Source organism: Sarcophilus harrisii, chromosome 2 (assembly GCF_902635505.1).
Source record: "Sarcophilus harrisii chromosome 2, mSarHar1.11, whole genome shotgun sequence".
NCBI lineage: Eukaryota > Metazoa > Chordata > Mammalia > Dasyuromorphia > Dasyuridae > Sarcophilus > Sarcophilus harrisii.
The window spans coordinates 449,582,210-449,603,508 of NC_045427.1; the positions used below are offsets into that span (position 1 = coordinate 449,582,210).

The following is a 21,299-nucleotide window of genomic DNA, read 5'->3' on the forward strand; positions in this document are numbered from 1 at the left end:
AAGTGTCTGAAGCTGGCCTGGAACTCGACTCTTCCTCCTTCTAGGTCTGGCACTTTATCCATTGCTAATGGAGATGCTAATTTTCTCTGTCCACATTCGTTTCCGGTTCTCTTGGCAAATCCGGTGTAAGTACGGCCCTAGCACACACGGTTTGTTGTCATCTGAGAGCTCTCCCCTTCACCTACTTGCAGATTTCAGGGAACAGGTGCAACTGGATAAACTGTTTTGCTTCATAAGGATCCTTCAAATGATTCTGCTCCATCACTGTCAGCACAGCCTCCCCAATTAGGCTTCAGGACTCATCTCTCGGCTCCTCTGTGGAGCCCGAGGCTTTGCCCTCGCCCGGGACGAGGCAGACCTCCTTGGGGCCTGTGGCTGCCCGGCACCAGCGCCACCTGCTCGGTGCCAATTCCCAATTAACTCAAATGTGGGCTCCCTGTGTCCTGCGGACACCTTAGAGAAGAAATGAACCGATCCCTTTTCTTGTTCACACACGGACGCTCTCCCTGCCCCCGCCGAGCCTTGGTGAGGTCGCCCCTGACGGGGCAGAATCCACCCACCTGACCCCAGTGCCGTGGTCCCTGTCCAGTGTGGCTTCTGCCGGGCCTTGCCTTCCCTTCTGAACCTGCATCAGGAGGGCCAGACAGGAAATCCTGCGTGGCTCTGGGTGATCTCTGACCCCAGAGGATCATGGGAGAGCTTTTGGCTTGTGATTACGGGCAAACCTTTTCCCGAGGGCCCTGGAAAGTAGCTAGAACGCAGCTCAACTGTCTTAGAACCTTAGAAAATGGGAGATAGGAAGGACCGTCTAAGTCGACCCCTGGAAGCTTTTCCACATCCCTGACAGGTAACCATCGGGCCTCTTTTTAGGTTATATAACAAAAGCAGCAGCTAGTCTAAAATCTTCATTTCTTGTCTTGAGTGTCAGGATTCTTCCCATGATCATCCTTGATCCATCTTCAGTGAAGGGGAGTCTCCTACCTTCCAAGCCAGCCTTAACAGGACTTGTATTTTGAGAGTCCTTTTGGTTTGTTTGTTTCTTTTAAGGCAGTTGAGTTGAAGTGACTTGCCCAAGACCACACAGATAGTGTTTAAATGTCCCGAGTCTGGATTTGAACTCAGGTACTTCTGACTTCCCAGTCTTAATGATAGTGGCTAGATAGTGGCTCTATCCACTGCACCATCTAGCTGCCCAGGACTTTTTTTTTTTTTTTTTTTTTTAAGTGGAAAGCTGCCTTCCTGGAATGTTTTGCTCCTCTGTCCTTTGGAGCCAAGCAGGACAATAATAGCTCTTCCACACTTACATGCTGACTTCTTAAGTGACAAACGCTAAAGTAAACTCAAACGAGAACCAGTGTTATGAATGTACTCTTCTGGCATTTGTCATCAAAGGAGGCAGGTCAACAGCTCTTTAGCTATGGGCATGGAATATTAGAAATAGGACAAGAGAATAGAAAGTGTTAGTGCTAGAGAAGGCGACAGAAGGAAAACCCTAGAACACAGAGTGACAGAACTAAAGGAACCTTGAAACACAAAATGAGTGAGGTGGTGATTTATTCAAATATGTTAAGTCAGTGAAATATCTTTAAAAGGCTCCAACGAGGACCTCAGTTCCTTCAGTATGGCCCTGTACAGCATGCTCTGATCCTGTTGCTCTCTAGCTGCCCTCCTCTGGAACATTTTAGTTCAACTATATCCTTCTTAAAATTCAGTGTGAAGAGGGGAAAGGGAGGAAATCAGCATTTATGCAGCACCTACCAGGTGCCAGGTACTATGGGAACTGCTTTACAAATATCTCATTGGATCCTCACAACAACCCTTTGAGATTAAGTGCTATTATTACTACCCTTTTACAGCTAGAGAAACTGAGATTAATGACTTGCCTGGGGTCCCATAGCTAGGACTTAGCTTGTGATACCATTGATATAAAAAAGTACCCCTAGCTACTTTCCAACTTACAGTATTAGGAAGTTGCCTGGAACACTGACAGATTCAATGTCTTGCTCAGGGCCACATAATCTGTCAGAGGCAGGACCTGAACCCAGCACTTCTTGCCTTTGGGGGCTCTCTACCCATCATCTTACACAAATACGTATTGAAAATAATTTTTTGATGCCTCCTATTTTTGCATTAGCCATTTCTGGTACTCATGAAAGTTTTCCTCGTAATACACTGAATCCGACAGAGCAGTCACAATTCCACTCCAGCCCTAATAAATCTTATCTCCCCAAGCACCAAACACAATGCTCTGTACAGAGTAGGTGGTCAATAAAAGTTTTTTAAAACAGAATTGGGTTGCACGGGCCTTAGAGAGAAGGCCACGACTGATGTACTTTTTTACTGCATCATTCCATTGCGTCATTAATGATGGCACAGAGGTCTCTCTCTCTTTGCTGACCCTGTCTGCTCGACCTGTGAGGTTCCCAAATGTCCTCCGCTCTCCCGGCCTGGACAGGGACAGAGGAACGACATGGTTCAGCAGGAAGAATACTGTGCTCGGAATTAATGGAGATCCAACATCGGGTCAATGCAGACTCTTGGGTTCCCACAATTTCAGAGCCAAGCGCGACCATGACCGGAAGTGGTAATCCCTTCCCTTTCCTCACCAGCTGTCTGTCCGCCCATGGGCAGTGTGTGCCACAAGTTTGAATTTCTTTTTTTCTGTGGGTACATGTAGGGGAAGGAGCACTGCTCTGGGTGTGGTGGCCTGCCGGTAACCGACGGGGAGGCTGGGGTTTGGGCACTCTGAGCTGCAAGAGGCCCGGTGTCCCCCCCAAGGCCAGCAGAAACACAATGAGCGCCTGGGAGCAGGGGCCACCCCCACCGGCTTCAGTTCTAACCCAGGGCGGAAGGGAAGCTGGTGAAAACTCCTGTGTTGATCAGTGGTGGGACTGGGCCATGAAGAATTCCTACACTTACGGTCTGGCTGAAAGAGGGAGATTGTTTTTAAAACTCTATTTCTTCTTTCTCCCTCTCTCTTTCCATCCTTCCCTCCCTCTTTCCTCTTGCTCCTTCCAGGCTTTACTCTCTCCTTTTCTCTTTCTTTCTTTCCTTCCCCCTCCCCACCTTACACACACACATTCCCCCGACTTGTGGCTTCATACCAAATAACCATGCAGTTACTTTGGACGTACTCTCTTAGTAGAGGCTGCTCATTGTAGCACATAAAATATAGCAGCCTCAAAGACTCGGGATCAGCCTCCCTCTGATCTGTGCTGGCTCTGTACCCCTAGAAATGCTATTTCCTCTCAGTCAGTGCTCAGCTGCATTAGTGAAGGAAGTTTCCTCACTCAAGATTTCCCTATTCAGATAAAATTATAGTTACAGCCCCTGTATTTTATATATATAGTGACAGATGTGCATGTTCTTTACCTCATCAGAAGTAAGCCTCTTGAGGGCAGGAAGTAGTTGTCCTTACATCCAAACCCTCAGCACACAGTAGGTGCAGAATAAATGCTGATCAGGCCCTAGTTTACTGCCTGGGGCTGATTCTGTTTCCAGATCTCTCAAAATGAGGATAATGCTTGCACTGCCTGTCTCAGGGTATATGGTAAGGCCCCCACTCCGTCACCATTACAGCAGCCACAGCACACCGAATGTCAAAGCCACCAAGCACAGAATGTTAGAAGTGGGAGCTGGGAGAAAACTTAGACTATCAAGTGTGAGAAGTGGAGGGGATCTCATCCTGTGGCAAAGGAAGAAATTGAGAAGGGAAGCCAGTTTGGGGTCCAGTGGGGGTGGGGGCGAGGATGCCCTCTGTGGCCCTGCGCTCTCTGGGTGGGGCGGCCATTTATTCAGACTCTGGGAACCTGGGGCACACCTGGTGACCACATGCACACTGAGCAAGAAGCCGCTGCTGTTTGCAGACGGACAGCAGCCAGGAGCTGCCTCCCCCTGCCCCAGGAACACCTCCCACGGTGAACAGCTTGCTTCCTGACCCAGTTGAATACCCATCTGAATCAATTAAATCTGCAACTACCCGGCAAAGATCAGCTGGTGACGGATTGGGGTTCAGCTCTGCACAGATTGCAAACACAAGCATGATTAACTCTCTCGCTACCAGACTTGAAAGAACACTTTGAGACCCTCACAGCTCTATGCAGCCTCATACTAGGGATTTGAAGGGGGACAGAGAGAGGCTGGGAGTCAAGCAGGGCTGCTTTGGGTGCTCATCACAGAGTCAGAAAAGATCAGGCTTCCCAGAGACTATGCAGAAGACAGGCGGCATCTCAGGAAAAAGGCACCTCGACTTGAATCCTACTAACCTTGCGACCTTGGGCTTCAGTTTTCCCAACTGTGAAATGAGGTGGAAGCACAGAGGCAGCCTTTGAAGTTCTGCTACAGCATGTGCCTCCTCCCCTTCCTCATTGTGCTGTAAACTGAAAGCTGCTAATGTAGGGGTTGGGATTCAAGTGGAAATCAACAATGTTCTTAAGAGTCCAGTCCAACACTTCCCACACATCGAGGCAATTCAGGGATAGGAGGAGTTGTCCCTCATCTCAAAAGGCCCCGAACACACTTTCTAAGGGAGGCCCAAAGTCAGACAGCTTCTGTTTAAGACATGGCACTTTCCCTTGTGAGTTGGGCTCCAGGAGGAGCTTGTCATTTCCTGGGCCTTTTTCTTCTTGTGAGGGAGGCAGTGGAAGGAAGGATGATGAGTTGGAAGACCTGGGAGGGAGATCTCAACTCTCAGGCTTTTTAACTTCTGAGACTTCAGGCAAGCTGCCCCAACCTCTTTTGAGTCTCAAGTTTCTTCATCCATCAAGTGGAACTGGACCAGAAGGTCTCTAAGGTATCTTTGAATATCCCATAGAGGTCCCATAATGCCTTTTCTTCCAAAGACAGGGAAATTACCACATCCCAAATGGAGCCACTCCAAATCTACAAACTTTCTCTTTTGTATCTGAATTAATTCCCTCAAACTAGAGAAATTTATCTGAAAAACAAAACCAACCAAACACCAAACCTCATGGCAACCACATTTCAGGTTTCTAAAAGAATTAAAACTAGTTGGCCAAGAAGATATTTATATAATTTTTAATACTGAATATGTCACAAGGTTTAATGACTAAATTAGTCATTTCCATCTCAAAAGATAGTTAAAAATATAAAATGGCTAAAAATTGAAAATACAGGTAGCAGACTATAAATGAGATTCTTTCTGTCTCATTGAGGTTGTGGAAGACAAGTCTTGTTAAGAAAAGGAGTCTTCTGTTACATGAACATAGTTCTGAATGGAGAAATTAATTAAAATGACCTGTTGCCAGGAAATACACTCTATAGTCTGTTCTATTTTATCCACATCTTTTCACATTTAAGTTTTAACAAAAGGCTTTACAGTGTGTTAAAGTGGAAATTGCTGTGGATTCAGTCAGAGGATCTGGATTCAAGTGCTGCCTGGAACAAGCTTGGACCAGTCAGTGGTTGGGGCCCAGTTTCTTACTAATTCTTCCTAAGTCGTCTTCTGCTATTTTATTCTTTGTGTGGGTTTGGGCTGGTCATTTTTCACTTCTGAGCCCCAGTTTCTTCCTTTCAATTGCTGATAATGCTTTTTGCTAACCCTGGGAGAGGAAAAATCCAGTGAAATAATGTAGGTAAAGGCAGATGGAAGCTGGTAAAGCTCTGTGCAAATGTGAACTGTTATTACGACTGGGGATCCTTAGCAAACCACATGGAAGGTTCCCCAAGCTAGTCCACAGCGATGTGCACGTACAATACAGAGCAAAGACCACAACTCTGCCTACCCATGGAAACTGCACTCACTGGTGGCCAGTGTACACATCCTTCCTCTCCTCCCCCTTGAAGGTCCCTTCTACTGGTTGGCAGTCAGGGGACCTGGACCAAATCTTAGTTTTTCCACCAACTGCCTATGGGACTATGGGCAAGTCACTTCCTTTTTCTGTGTCTCAGTTTGCTCATCAGCAAAATGAAGGGCTTGGGCTGCAGCAGAGGGACAAGTGGTACTTACCAACAAGAGAAAGACAGAGGCTCAACAACTCCCCTCTCTTACTGAAACTCCTGGTTGACTCTTAAGTTGGCTTCCTCTGATGGAATATGACTACTAATATGCTGGTTCAGATAATCCATCTACTTTGGAAAGCTTTTAATTGGTGAATGGAACAAACCATTTGTAATACTGCTTTATAAGACAATCCCTCTGATTTTTTAGCCTGCTTTAATATTTACAGTGGGAAGCAGGGCAGAAGTTATTACTATTTTCCTCATTTTAAGGGAAACAAAGTCCGAGGACACAGAGTGGCAGCTCCAAGATTTGGACTCGGGCTCCCTGACTCCAATGCAGTAGTTGGCTACTGTCCTGTACAACTATCACATCATTTTTCTTTTTTTGGTAAAGAAGAAAAGAAGGCACTGCTGTTGCTCTATCCACATGAGCTGCTGAAAGGTGCGAAAGTTCAAATAATACAAAAAACTATTATTAATAAAATCTTTTCTTTCCAGCTAAGGCAGGGATTCTTTTACCTGGGTTGGTGAACTAGTTTTAAAAAAAAAATCTTGATAATTGTATTAAAATAGAATGTTTATTTTATGCACTTAAAACTGTAACTGATGGGTCCTTGAGCTCCCCCAGACTGTCTAAGGGATCCAGGAGTCTGGCCTGAGGGAAATGAGAATTCTCCATTTCCAGGTAGAAGCTCTGTAATCGTATCAGAAGATGTCAAACCTGGAAAGTCTGCCCATTAAAATGCCGGAGCCAGAAGGGACTTTAGATCATATGGTTACAACAAAGAACACCGAATAATAGAAGGGAAAGAGACTTAGATATAGTCCCAACCAGTCATGTTGCAGAATGTAAGGCTGAGGGTGGAAAGCATCTTGGCCACAGTATTTAAGTGAGGACCAGAGCTCTGTTCTTCTCACACTATTTGACTGATTCCCCCTACTATATTGTGCTATTTTCCTCAAAGATCAGCAACCAGGAATAGCAGTTGTTGATTTCCAGTAGGCCCAATGGCATGAAGCCAGCACTGTCACTAAAGGCAGGAGGGTCACTGAAATCAGAGCTGGAAGGTGTCTTAAGAGATCCCACAATCCAACCCCCTTCATTTTACAGATGAGCAGAATGAGGAGGCCCAGGCAGGCAGAGAGCTCAGTCAAGGTGACTTGTCTTGTTAAAGGTTGGGATGAGGTCTACTTTTGATCCTTCCTGATTCTCAGTCAAGTGCTCTTGGCTCTATTGTGTCTTCTCACCTGTAGAAATAAGGCCTCTCCTTGCATGGAAAGGACATGCTGGGTTTCAAGATGCAACATCCCTTCTTGTTCTCCAGCTGTCCATAAGGTTCTACAGGAAATCACCAAAATCAATAGGGCATTTAGAAAAACTAATCTATCAATAAATGTTTTTTTCCTAAGATAATCGAACAATATTTTTAAAAGATCTGCCCTTTGATAATCTGGAAGATTTTTAAAAAAGAACCCTCTTCCCCAAAGAATGGTCCATCCTACATGCCTTGATAAAGATTATGCCAGTTTATTATAAGAAAAAAAAAGTATACATTTTGTTCGGTATTAATCTGAAGACATTTGATCATGTTCTAAGTAACCTCTCTTACATATCAATGTTTCATAAACCAGGCAGTGAAAAAAAGTTGAAGTCACTTTGTGTGTGTGTGTGTGTGTGTGTGTGTGTGTGTGTGTGTGATTGTATATGTGCTACATAATGGAGTTCACCCAGTATGTGATCTTGTCTGGCTTCTAATCCAAATAACTGCCATCCTCATTTGAGTGTCAGCTCCAGTTGAAGGGGATCCAGTCAAAGGGCATAAGGCAACCCACCAAATTCTGGGTTCCATTCCATCCCCAACATAGTGGTCAGGATCTTTCAACCATGAGAAACTGTATAGAGCCTGGGGCCTTCCCTTGCCAGTGCCCACCAAGGCCGTTAGGGAGCTGCCGCCGCCGCTGCTGCTGTTGCTGATTTGAAAGGTGGAACATCAGTGTTTTTGTTCCAGCCATCACTGCTGTCCTGACTTCTTCTCTTTCTGGAAGCTAAAGCTTGTTCTCCTGCTCAGTTTCCTTTGTTTCTGAGCAAAGTAATCAGCCCGAGCAGTGCTTGCTCGGGATTCCAGGATATAGTTCACCTAGAACACAAGAGTGCATATTACCCGTCATTCACTTTTACAGGCTGGTAGTTATCAGTCTGAGGACAAGGAAGATTGTATATGGATTTCAGAGCATCCTGGGATTTGGTGCTGCAAAGGATCCTAGAAATCCACTGAAACCTCCCATTGTAGAAAAGGGAACACTGGGGTCCAGAAAAATGAAAGTGCTTTTTCCAAGGTTAGATAGCCCATGAACCATACTGCTGGTACACAAATCCAGGTCTCCTCGCTGGGATTCACAGACCAACTGCAGCTATTCACATCTCACCATCAGCTGGACTTTTGCATGTTCTACATATGATTAGCCTCTAATGCTGCTGTCAGAATGAAAGGCACTAAGGCACTGACCTGGACAGTCCAAGGAAAATTTGAGTGTAAGTTAACTTCCTGACTCTCCAAAGCTATGCACACATACATCCATCAGTGGCCACAGGCTTTCTCTGATATAGGAGGCACTGACACTGTGAGCAAGGCAGCAGAAAGTGGGGGGAAAGGATCTCAAGAACCCGACTTCTATTACTTATTAACACTGTGCTATTAAGCAAGTCCCCTGACCTTGTGGGTCAGTCTCCTAATAAGAAGGTTGGATTTGATGACTCCTTTGGCTCTGATTTTTCTGATCCTTTCTGCAGGGTCTCTGCTTAGAGGCAAGAGGGTGCAGAGTGGTTGGCCCTGACTTGGACTTCTGTCTCAGACACTTACAATGTGTGGGACCCTGGAAGGTCACATGACCTTTCTCAGTCTCAGAATCAGATGATGGGGCAGCTAGGGGGCGCAGTGGATAGAGAGCACTAGCCCTGAAGTCAGGAGGACCCGAGTTCAAATGTGACCTCAGACACATAACACTTCCTGGCTGTGTGACTCTGGGCAAGTCACTTAACCCCAATTGCCTCAGCAAAAACAAACAAACAAATAAAACAAAACAAAAACAGACAATCAGATGAGAGACAGCAGAAGTAAATATACTGGTGCTTAGCTATTATTACTATTGTTGCTACTTCCACTCACACACCTGTAAGCTACAACTAGAAACAATATTGTTTCCTCTTTCCAATTAAGATTAGAACTTCTCTCTGGATCCTTTCAGCTCGTGTGATTGTCGCAGCTTGCGGGCAAGGGCAAGTCTGGTGCCCTCTAATGCCAAAGCTGCTCTGGAGGGAGCCTCCATACCAGATGCTGCTGCCTGGCTGCCCCAGAGAACCGCAGAATCCAAGTCTGTCGGAGCCGAAGGGGCTTTTGGGATCACTGAACCCAAGAGCACTGGCTTGCCAGGGTCGCTGAATTAGTGAGCACACAGGTCTGGGAGGCAAACCCAGTTGTTGGGAGTCTTCTACCTTGGAGCCTCGCCTTCTCTCAGGCACACTGCACCTCATGCCCCATCTAAACTTTCTGCTCTGATAGGCACAAGCAGCGGGAACTCAAAGACAGAGCCTGAGGACAACAGGTCGGACACACTTGGGTCTCATCATTTGGCTGAACAGTCGCCAAATTACCAGCTGAGTTCAATAAATCATGAAGAACTACAACTCCGGCCTGATGACTTGGGGCAGGATATGAAGACATGGAAACCAGAGCCCTTAGCAGTTTTATAGGCAGTGAAGCAGAGTGGAAAGGGCACTGGGTTTGGAGTCTGGGGACCTGCGTTCAAGTCCTGGTGCTGCCACTCACTCTGTGTTTGGGCAAGTCATTGCTGGGCCACAATTTTTTACTTGGCAAAATGAAGGGGATGGACAAGCTCTCTGGCAGGGGCAGGGGGGTGGGGCTTTTTAGCTCTGAATCCTGTGATGCTGGGAAACTATTCCTTGATTACACTGTTTGCATACTCACCTAATCTAATCTCTTCAGTGTGTGAGGGCACATTTTCTATGATCAAAGTATTTTTAAATGATATTTAACAAGCCTACTATTTCTTACATTTATTATCTCCAGTGCTTTGTGATAATCACATAGATAATTTTAATGGAAGATTAATGTTAGAATCCAAAGATAAAAACGCCCTTTGGTCTGCCATTAGCTGGTTAATACACTGTGGCTTCAGACTTGCACAATTTTATGCACTGTAGAGTGTCTCACTTTCATTGCATTTTATAGCTGATGGCATAAAAATATAGGGAGGTTTCATGGTCAATAAAGCTACAGCTTCCATCACTCTATCATGGAAAGGACCCAATTTGAAGAGTCTGATGATTTCTATGAAATTCATTCCAAAAGCTTGCAGAGTTAATACCAAAAATGCCCCAGTTTGATTAAAATAGAGAAAGCATAGAGTTACCACACTAGTAACTCCACCCAAAACTGCTAACTTCCCCCCTTTTAGAAGCATAGGACGTAGAAGGCAGAGCTAGAAGAAACCTGAGAACATGGAAAGAAAGAGCATGAAATGTGTTAATGGGAAGAGACCTTGTATCAGAATGCTAGAGAAGAAGCTTTACAATATAGAATATTGGCACCAAAAAGGGCATCTTCAAAAAAAGAATGTTACAACATATCATGTTATTGCTGGAAGGGGCCTGAGAATACCAAATGTCAGAACATTGGAAACAGACCTGTTTTTGTAGTCTCATCACATCAAGGTTTGTATCCTGTCTCTGACATTTTAGTAGCTAGGAGACTCTACTGGGTCTCAATGTGCTCATTTATTAAAAAAAATTGTCCCATCTACTTCAGAATTGTTGTAAAAAACATGTTTTTTGAACCACAAAGAGATAAAAAGATCTAAGCTATTGTCATTAATAAACAATTACATACTAGAAACTTGAAAGCAGTGAATGTTAGGTTTGGAAGGGAGCTTTGAATATAGGACTTGTAGCTCTAACCTATGAGGTCAGCTTCCTCATTTTGCAGATAAGAAGAAGGAGGCCCAGAATAGTAGAATAATTTTCCAAGATCACATGGAGTTTAGAGTGGTACTTACATTGTCCGACATATCTGCTTGATATTTGTCTTCAGTCATTTCACAATGGTTACTGCTCCATAAGGGTTTCAAAAAACTTGGAATTTTGAAAACCTTTTACCCTTTCCCCCCACTCCAATCAGAAACATAAAAAAAAGTTGAAAGTGGAAATTTAACTAAATTAATTAAAATCTGCTTAATGTCCTGAAGCAAACAAGGCATCATTTATCAGTTATTTAGTTTGTCGAAAGCTTAGAGATGCTACTGCTTCATTTTGGGAATGGCAGATAAAACTGAGCATTTAAATTGCTCTAAAAATCAGAGATGGGAGAAAATTAAATTTAATCTTCCAAGAGGATTACGATCATTAGCTCCTAAAGTCAATCAATGCTGCTGCTGCATAGAACAAACTGTTATCCAGTCTGAGACATGATAACCTGTTTGGAAAAGACACTGAGCGGAAAGTCAATCTAGAAGATGAGAAGGCATCGATGGAGCATGGTAGGAGCCAGGGCCCTAACTCCATCGTATGGTCTTAGGAAAATCATGGCCCTTCTCTGGGCCGCAAATCCCTGATCTGTCTATTGAAGGCATGGGATAGGTAATACTGATGGTCCCCTTTGGCTTAAATGCCCTATGAACACACAACTGGAAGTGTGTGTAAGAAGGACTGAGAAATGTAGTTGAGAAGCATTTGCTCTGAGAGAGTTTTGTCCTAGCAAAATAATTTCTCTGTATTTGATCTTCCACAATCTCATATTGAAGTCATAAACCTGTGTTTCTGTCATCAATCTGCTGAGGTGAAAATTATTTGGATGTCAAATACAGGATTATAATTTTACTAGAATTTTCCTGAAGACCTGAATATTTTAATACTAGCTATAAAAAAACCCCATACACCTGAAGGGGTAAGAGAATATTTCTTTACGTGGTACCTCAACACTTCCACTTGGCAAAGGAGCCTTTGTCAATCTGTAAGCTAGTTGGGGTGACAAAATGAAGACACATGAAAAATTTAAGAGAGTCAGCATGGATTTGTGGGATGAACGCTGACACAGAAGTCCATCTAGCAATGCCACTAAAGTGCTGTGGGACTGGCCAAATCACTGACATTTTCTGAGCTTCAGTTTGTCATCTGTTAAATGAGATTTAGACTAGATGAGATCTAGACTAAGGTCTCTCTGAACTCTAACATCCTAATTTCAAAGGTCCTTTTTTCTTTATGCTCTAAGAGTTTATGTTTTAAGAACCCTTTCAGCTCTGACACTGTATGCTCTGATATTCCAACTATACTGGGGCAGTAGGAGAAACTCTTTGAAAAGAATTCTAGTAATGCCGATCATTAAGGCCCCCAAGCCATATTTCTGGAAATCCTCTCTCATTCCCTCCTTGCTCATGCCCTATGTATGTGTCATGTCTAACATAGAATACTGTCATCATTGTTCCATCCTTCTATCTTTTGGTATTGCCAAATCAATCTGTTACCATTATGATCTGCCCTCGAAATGTTCCTATTTGTAGTCTTGTTTGTTTAAGATAATAATTTAACTCTTTATCCTTATATGCACACTGCTTTCACTTTAGAATAAACTCCAAAAGCAAGTTACTGATACATGATTGCCTTCTAGGGGCACAATTTTCTATAGTTCTATCCAAGGTCAATGTCTCAAATTGGGAAAGGGAATACAGAGTGGTAGAATGTAAAGAACCTTGGCCTTGGGTGCAGGAGATATTAGGGCTTGAACTCTAGCTTAGCCATTTAGCCATATGACTTTTTAGGCAAGTAATTTCCTCTTTAGAAGACTCATCTGTAAAACTGGGAATAATTCTTATATTACTTATCTCCCAGGGCTGCTCTGGGAAAGTACTTTATAAACTATAAAGCATTATAGAACAAAAGCTACTATTATTATTCACTTGGTAATTTCCTCCATTAAAGTGCCTTTGATGTTTATAAGAAAAGTCAATACAAACAAAAGCCTACAAGGTTGCTGTGTGTTTCTTTTCTCAGATCAAGTTAAAAATGAGGAGGCACAGAGTCTGGATGTGAAGTCAGAGGGCTGGGGTGATATGAGAGTAGCAGAGACCTTGCTTTGGAGTCTGGGCTCTAATCCTACCTGACACACAATGGCTGTTTGAGCTCAGGGAAGTCATTCATTCTCAGCTTTCTAAGACACTCTAAACTGAAAGACTATTATTAGGTTTCAGAGAATTTATCTGTATTGCTAAAGGAAACAAAACCCTAGTAACTATGGGATGGTAGGCCTCTGTAAAGTGAGGGTCACGAGGAGGACTGGCTTAGATGATCTCTAAAAGTTTTGGGTCTGGTTCTAGAGCTTAACAAAGCATGTGAAATCAGTTGCAGGCTCTCAAGAACACCTGCTCTTCATCTGACCCAATGGATCTATGTCATTGTCTCACAAATACCTTCTGAAAATCCTCCCCAGTCCCCAATTCCTCATTTTCTCCTTGCTGTCAATCCAAATCTCGGGCATACTCCAAAACTGAGTCCCCTTGCTCCTCTGGGAAGCCCTTTCAGACCAATCCAGACCACTGTGGTCATTTTGGATGGCCTCTGGGCTCCGGTCCAAGCCACTGTTTTCTTAAATTGGTACTTATGTCTTGTGCGGTTCTTGGATGTTATTCTTTTTCTTTTTTGGCTGTGCTCTACAGTTACAAAGCACTATGCAAAAATTAGTCTTAGAACAGCCAGAAAGACTGTGCCTGTATTAATACCTCCATTCTGTAGCTAAATAAACTGAGACTCACAGAGAAAAAGTGCCCAAGGTCACAGAGCTGGAACCAGAATCTACATTTTCTGATGTCCATATTTAGGAGGAAGGGTTGGGTCTAGATAAACTCTAAAGAATCTTCTGGCTTTAATCTTATGATGATACTATATGAAAAAACCTCCAATGACATGGTATAAAAACTGAAGACCATGGCTAAGTAGCACGTGCAGATGCAGAACCAGAATTCATACTCAGGCCTTGGCTCCTCATGGCCAAGACTCTCTCCACTGCGCCCAACCTCCAGCTAATCCTGGGGGAGACTGTCAATACAACTTTCCTTTAGTTCAATTAAAAAGCAACTATTTACTGGCACTTTTTTCACATGGAGCGCTGTACTCCTGTGGGTACAGAGATGAGAACTAGGGACAAGTCTGGTGAGCAGGCTAGGGAAAAAGTACAGGAAGACAGGAGGGCATGCAGAGTGCAGGGCACAGCAAGAAACTCAGTTTCTTGAAGGAAGATGAGGAGAAAGAGAAGGGGAAAGGAAGAGGGGAAGTTCCAGGAGGAGTTGGCCTTGCTCAAGGTTCTGTTAGGCAACAGGTCTGGATCAGAGCAAGTGTGGCACTCGGGGTTGGGGGTCTAGGCTCTTGAAGCTCTGCATCCAGTTGCTCTGACTGACAAATGTGCATGAGCAGAGTCAGCATAGTAGAGAGTAAAAACTCAAGTTTCTATTTTGCTATAAGGTTCCTAAAGTACTTTTCTCATAACAGCCTTGAGAGCTGGTGCAAGGTCAGCCCTGCCTTTATGTCATACTACTGCTTCCCTCTCCCATTTATGGCTGGAGCCTCCTAATAAAGCTGACCCAAGGACCATGTTATCCTGAGATCCTTTTAGAATTTCTAGAAGTCAATTTCCTCTTGAATAGGGTTTGGGAGAAGCTACTTTATACAGAGCATCTACAAGATATTCTGCAGCTTTATCTTCAAAGTGCTGTAATGGAAAAAGAGCTGAATCTGGAATTGGAACAAGACTTGGGTTCAGATCTTTGGGTACCTCCAAGCACCTTCCTTAACCTTGCTGGGTGTCTCAGTTTCTTCTTTTTGTGAAAAGGAAGGAGATTTGGACTTCATGGCCTCTTAGATCTTTCTGGATTTTAGACCTATGGTGTCCTAGGATCTCTCAATTTCTGTTTTGAACACAGGTAAGAGCTTGATAAAACAATGTGCACCACCTATGAATTCTGAGGGAAAATCAAAGGCAGCATCAAGAGAGTGACTTAGAAAAGCAGTTTTTAGGAACAACCGAACAGGCATTAGATGCAGCATTATCTATCACCAAGAAATTTCCCCTTGTAGTCGCTGAGACAGGGCAAAGCAGACAGGCTGGATGGGGCATCAGAAGATGCGAGTGCCTTCTACTAGGCTTGGGGGAGAAGTGGTCTCTGTACTACCCTTATTTTGCAAACAAGGAACTTGACAATCAGGAAGGAGAAGCGCTTTGTTGGCTAACTCATCATCTTTCTCCTCTCTTGGTGTCAGTTTTCTTGTCTGCAAAATAAAAGACTAGACCAGAATGACTTACAAGGTTGTTCTGAACCTATACTCAGTACTTCTGTACTCTGGGCAAGCCACTGCACCTGACTTAGTTTCCCCAACTGTCAAACGGGGTTAATAACTGCCAACCTTATAGGTTAGGAAAGCACTTTGTGTATTTTTAAGTTCACAGACTCCTGCATCCATACATTGTCAGTGAATAAACATTTATTAGGTGTCTACTATGTGCCAGGCCCTATGTAGGCTGACAGGTAGGAGAACCAGGAGAGAAGGGCAGCCCGAAAACCCCGAGCACAGTGTCAAAGAGAAGAGGATGAGTGAGGATGCCAGAGGATGCCAAAGGCTACCGAGGAGCTAGGAAGAATGAGGATGGAGGAAAGGCCACTGGGTCTGGCAACTGGGGTGGGGTGGGGTGGGGAGAGCAGTTTTAATGGAAGGAGAAGCTAGAGTAGAAGGGCTCATGAGGAAAAAAGAAGAAGGAAAGTGGAGGCACTTGTTGGAGACAACCTTCTCAAGGAGGTTAGGTACAAAGAGCAGAAGGTTTATAGGGTGACAGTATGGAAGGATCAGGGGAAGGCTTTTTGAAGAGGGGGGAGCCATGGTATGTTTGTATGCAGGAAGCAGGCAGTAGACGAGGAGAGATCAAAAAGAAGTAACCCTGTGGGCAATGTGTGGGAGGGAGTGGAGGGAAGGAGGGGCTAGCGTGAGTGAAGCAGGAGTGAAGGGAGAGATGGTAACAGAAGGCACAAGAGGTGACAAGCTGGATGACCCCATGGCAAATTGTTTCAAGTGTTTCTGTAAAATATGAGGTTAAGATTCTCAGCAGACAGGATGTGAGCAGGGAAGCTATGAGGTTGGGGAGGGAGGAAAGACTTGGAAAAACTTGTGCAAAGTAGAACAATAAGTTGATAAGGGATGTGCAGTAGGGTTGTCTAGAGGTACTGAGGACCTATTTGAGGTTGTCAGAAAAGTGAGGCTATGATCCAAGGCTGAGACTTGGTAGGGTGCAGTCAGTGACAGCATTAGGGGCTTCAGAACTGAGCTATCTTACCAAATGTCAAACTGAAGAAAAGAGGAGAGGTGGCTTGGAGGTCACAGTGTAGATGCAGATACAGAAGAGACGACTGCAATTTTTGCACATGGCAAAACTAAGGCCCCAAGAGGTTAAATGATCATTCCATAGGTAAGTTAGGAGATCTGAGACGGAAATCTGGGTCTTCCCCTTCAGTGGAATTCTATATGGAGGGTTGATGGAAAGACATGGGCAAGAATTGTATAGGAGGAAAACTGGCTACAAGCTAGATGACTAAAGGGAGGAACCCCAAACCAATAATATCATGGAGACACTGAAAAACTGAAGTATTATCATTACTTAAGATGTCAAATGTCAAAGAAGGGCACCCACCTTCAGCACAATCTCATTGACAGTAGCAGCATCTGACTCAAAGTAGAGATGTTTGTAGTCGTGATTGCTTAGATAGGTAAGTTTAAACATCGCGTGACCTGGAATAAAAAAGAAAAAAGGTCAGAAGACACTTGGGTAAAACATAGGTCACTGAACAGCAGGAGCTGGGCTGGTTCAGGGAGTACCTGGGCAGCTGTGTCACTTCTCCAATGTTTACTGGAAAAAGCCAGCTCTTTTCTCTACAATTTGCAAAGCAGTGAAGTTGCTCACCAGTGATATTTTGACTAAGGTGGGTTGTAGAGGGCTGGACCTCTGGAAAGGTATACTTGAATCAAGGACAGCACAGTGCTTATAGTTAAGAACCTACTCAATGTGACTGATATGGTGACAGTTGGCACATGCTCAGTTGCTGTAGTGACGTAATTGTGCTGAGTTATTTAAGGACTGAGGGGACTGGGAACTGAGAGTCTCAGACACACACACACAGGGGTCTTGGACACAGACACAAGAGAAGACTCCAGATTCCAGATTCCAGACTCTGGATTCCATCTTTGACCAGCCTCATGGTGACTCTCCTGCCTTCATCACTTCACCTAAAGACCAAGACCTGTCCAGAGATCCTCCTAAAAGCTAGCCCAGACATTACAGTGGGTGATACAAATATTTGTCCAGTGATTTCATGTCTCTCTCTCCTGGGACTCTCAAGAATGCCTGGAATACGCTCAGCAGGGGAAACAGAGCAGTTGAGGGAATACTCTAATGCATCTTTCCTGAAGGGAGTTTGGTCAGAAAGCTCCATCAGGCCACTGAGAAGCATCTGAGGTTTCCCACTGCTGCTGTTTTGTTTCATCCCTATCTTTATCACAAGACACTAGTTAGGGCAAAAAGGAATTTTTGAGATCTTTTAGATAAATTGCACAGAGGAAAGAGCCATGAATTTGCTGTCATGTGAGGTCTAAATTTTAATTTTGCCCTTGATATTAGCTGTGTGACAATGGGCAAAATCACAAAACTTCTCTGAGCTTCAGTTTCTTCATCTGTAGAAGAGGATGCTAATACCTCTAGCACTTGCCTCACTGGGGCAAGTTGACCCATGTAAATATTTTGCAAACCTTATAGTCCTTTATACATATTATTATATCTATTCCCCCTTCTCATCCATGATTCATATGCTTGAAGAATGATGTTCTTCCTGCAAAGATATGGGTAATATTATTCCTTTGCCCCAAAACTTTGGTAAAACTGAGACCACAGATCTAGAGCTGGAAGGACTTCAGATGTCACTTAGTCCAAACTCTTCATTTTGCACATGAGGAAATTCAGGCCCAGGAAGTTAAGGGACTTGCCCACAGGTAGTATCAGGAAGTAGAGTTTGATTTCAGGTCCTTAGAATCCCAAGCCAGGGCTCTTTCCCCTGTAATATGCTACCTCTTCTGCCTGGAATTCAAAGCTCTCCACAATCTGGAATCAGGCTCCTCTGCAGCCACATATCATACCCTAAGCTTTGCCACTCTCTGTGCTTCTCCATGTCTAGGACCATTCAAGTATAGTGTCATGGCCTGATTCAGATCCTGTCTCAGATCTCCTAACTTGCCTCTGGAATGGTCATTTAATCTCTCTGGGCCTCAGTTTTATCATCTTACTTTTCTAAGGTTAAAGGGAAAGACTGAGTCCCAAAGTACCCTCTTGTTGCTCAGTAGAGAGGCTGAAACTTGAATCCAAATCTCCTGATTCCAGGATGACTGTCTGATTCCATCTCACCACAAAGCAGTCAAGTGGGTAATGTAGAATCAAAAACCCAAACAAAACCCCAAACCATCCATCAAATCAGCTCCGGGGTCTATTTTCTGTTAAAATGCCTCGCTGGAACTACTTTAGGAAACTATCCACACAATGCAATAATTACATGGAGAAGGGAGGGAGGCATTAAAAAAAGTTTTGCAAAAGGCCAATTAACCCCAGAATGATTACTGTAAAAATAAAATCACTATGCTTAAAAGAAAATGACTGTGTAGCCAGAAGGAGAAATGGCCAATGGTAATTCTATTACTAGGTCCTGTTCCAGATAATGCTAATAGTGATATAACAATAATAACAAGGGCTGCTGTTTGCTGCTTTAAGGTTGATAAAGTCCTTTCTTCACAACAGCTCAATGGAGAAACAGAGAAGCTGAGTCCCTTATCACATTAATATAGTTGATGAGGAAGGAATGGGGTTGAGGGCAGGAGGTGGGAAGAGAGAGAAGAGAGAAAAGTGCACTTCAGATTCTAAAGGTGAACTCTTTTCTCCTATAGTATACAACAGGAGTTGAGATATTTTTAAAATTTTTAACTATTTTTAATTTTTTTTTGTACTTAGATATGATAGACCTCTAGAGAAAATGAGATTTCTTATTAGATGTGTGTATTCCTGCATATGCACATGTTTGGGGGGAGGGAATTGAATATGTATACACTGTGAACTGACCTAGTCACCCTCATCTGTAAAATGGGGATAGTGATCATTCTAACACCTGCCTGACAAGACTATGGTGAGTAAAGTACTTTATAAATCATATAACACTGTGAAACTGGGAACTATTATTATTATATGAGCAACAACTGGGTAAGCTGTGGTTAAAAACAATTAGCCTCCAGTTTAAATACAAGGGAAATCTCAGGGACACTAGCAGTAGAATAGAACAAATAGACAGAATACTAAATTTGAAGTCAGGAAAGCTTAGATTAAAATCCCACTTTTTTTCTCACCTATAAAATGGGGATAACTTGTATTAGTGCTTATCTTACAAGGTTACTGTGGGATTCAAATAAGGTATATAAAGAGTTTTACAAACCTCTGAGTGCTACATAAACACTAGCTATTATTATAGCTGATAAGTAGTCTTTTGATTGAGGTCTTGAGTGAGACAGGATATTTGGATAAGATTCTAGTCCTTACTAAGTTTACAGCTCAATGATGATGGTGGGAGGTAAGGTATAAAGTCCTAAGTAAGATTAGTCTGTCAATAGAATGGGGGAAAAACAAATAAAACGCAATATTTCTTATGTGGTTTGCTTTTCTTCCTAAGGTTGTATGATTTCATTATCATCCCCAAATCTCAAAGCTGGAAGTGACCTCAGAAGTGACCTAGTCCAAACTGTAACTGAATGGGATTTTTTTTTTTTTTTTAAACAACCACAACCTCTCTAAGAGGTAATATGGCCTCTATCCGAGAAGTTATAGTGATAGGATTCTCAGGCTCTCCATTGAGACAGAATTCAACCCTTCCATACCTGAATCCTATTTTGATGGTACTGAGCTTCTCCATACTTAGTCAGACAGCTACACACAGACACACACACTTGTGTGCGCGCGCTCTCTTCTCTCTCTCTCTCTGTCTCTGTCTCTGTCTCTGCCTCTGCCTCTGTCTCTGTCTCTGTCTCTCTCTCCAGTTGCTGAGACCATCATCAAAATCCTTTCAGCTTGGCAGGTCCTATGGGAGACTGTGCTCCTCTGGCAGAGGCTTGAGAACACAGTGTCACTTCCATGCCATAAGGAGGCATCAGAGGCTGACTTGAGTGGAGGACTGCTCCCTTAGAAATTAAAATTCGACATAATACTTTATATTAAGCCTTTTCATCAATTTTCCTGTTAATTTATGCAGCACCCTGGTAAGAGTTATTAATTAATTAATAATATATCAACCACATTACTGTAAGTTCACCTCTTTCCCGGAGAAATCTTATTAGAGTCTTTATTTACAGTAGCTAATTCTTCAGATATCCAAAAATAAACTGATCTACGTTGTAAATTTGTGACCAGAGAATTTCAGTCCTCTGTATTTTATCCTGGTACGTTAATGAAACATCATTAAGATACACTAATCATGACTGTAAATTCAACCCTGAAAAATTAGCTAATAATTTTTAAAAAACCACTTTAAATTACTTGATAAATTAAGCTTTGGTAGGAAGGATTAAATGTTAGTGCTCTCAAGTGAAAGTGATTCCACTGTGGCTTTTGATAAGGAGCTAAATATGGCGTTAGAGGAATACCACAGATTCCTTAATGTGTAAACATGTAGAAAACATGGGAGATCTATCTGGTGAAATCATAGTCACATATGATGACGCCACAATTTGAAAGGAAGATATGGATGAAGTTACAAGAGACACCATTACAAAGAGCATGACAAGAATTCAGTGAGAAGGAATTCCCTTGGAAAGGAATCAAACATGGATCTGATCAAGAATCCCTTTTGGCAAGTGGTTCTTCAGGTTGTGCTTGAAGGCCTTCAGTAATAAAGAAATCCTAGACCACCTCTTGAGAGAGTCCATATTGAACTGAACTGCATTTTATCAGGAGGTAATTTCCCCTCATAATGGAGCTGAAATCTGCCTCTGCAGCTTCACAGACTGAATGCAGTTCTGCCCATTAGTACCAATAAAAATAAGTTTTCACTGCATTCTTCAATGTGATGATGCTTCAAATGCTTATCAAATATGGCATCATGCCACAGAACACTAGCTTTTAGAGTTGTGCAAGACCCTAGAAACTATCCTTTTCGGTCTTCTGCCAAGCTGAAAGGGCTTTGATGATGGCCTCAGCAACTGGACT

At 43.2% G+C, this 21,299-nt stretch overlaps 1 protein-coding gene across 4 annotated transcripts in view; it reads right to left on the reverse strand.

Annotated features, from left to right (window-relative positions):
- Positions 1-5,023: 5,023 nt before the first annotated feature.
- The window catches only part of MAPKAP1 (MAPK associated protein 1), a 338,521-nt gene continuing 322,245 nt past the window's right edge, over positions 5,024-21,299 (reverse strand). For all 4 annotated transcript variants that reach the window (XM_031954304.1, XM_031954303.1, XM_031954300.1 and 1 more), the window contains 2 exons: positions 16,704-16,801; positions 5,024-8,099 (listed from right to left, as the gene is read on the reverse strand). In XM_031954304.1, the coding sequence (XP_031810164.1) occupies positions 7,974-8,099; positions 16,704-16,801 (224 nt within the window). In that variant the 3' untranslated portion in view covers positions 5,024-7,973. The remainder of the gene's footprint in view (positions 8,100-16,703; positions 16,802-21,299) is intronic.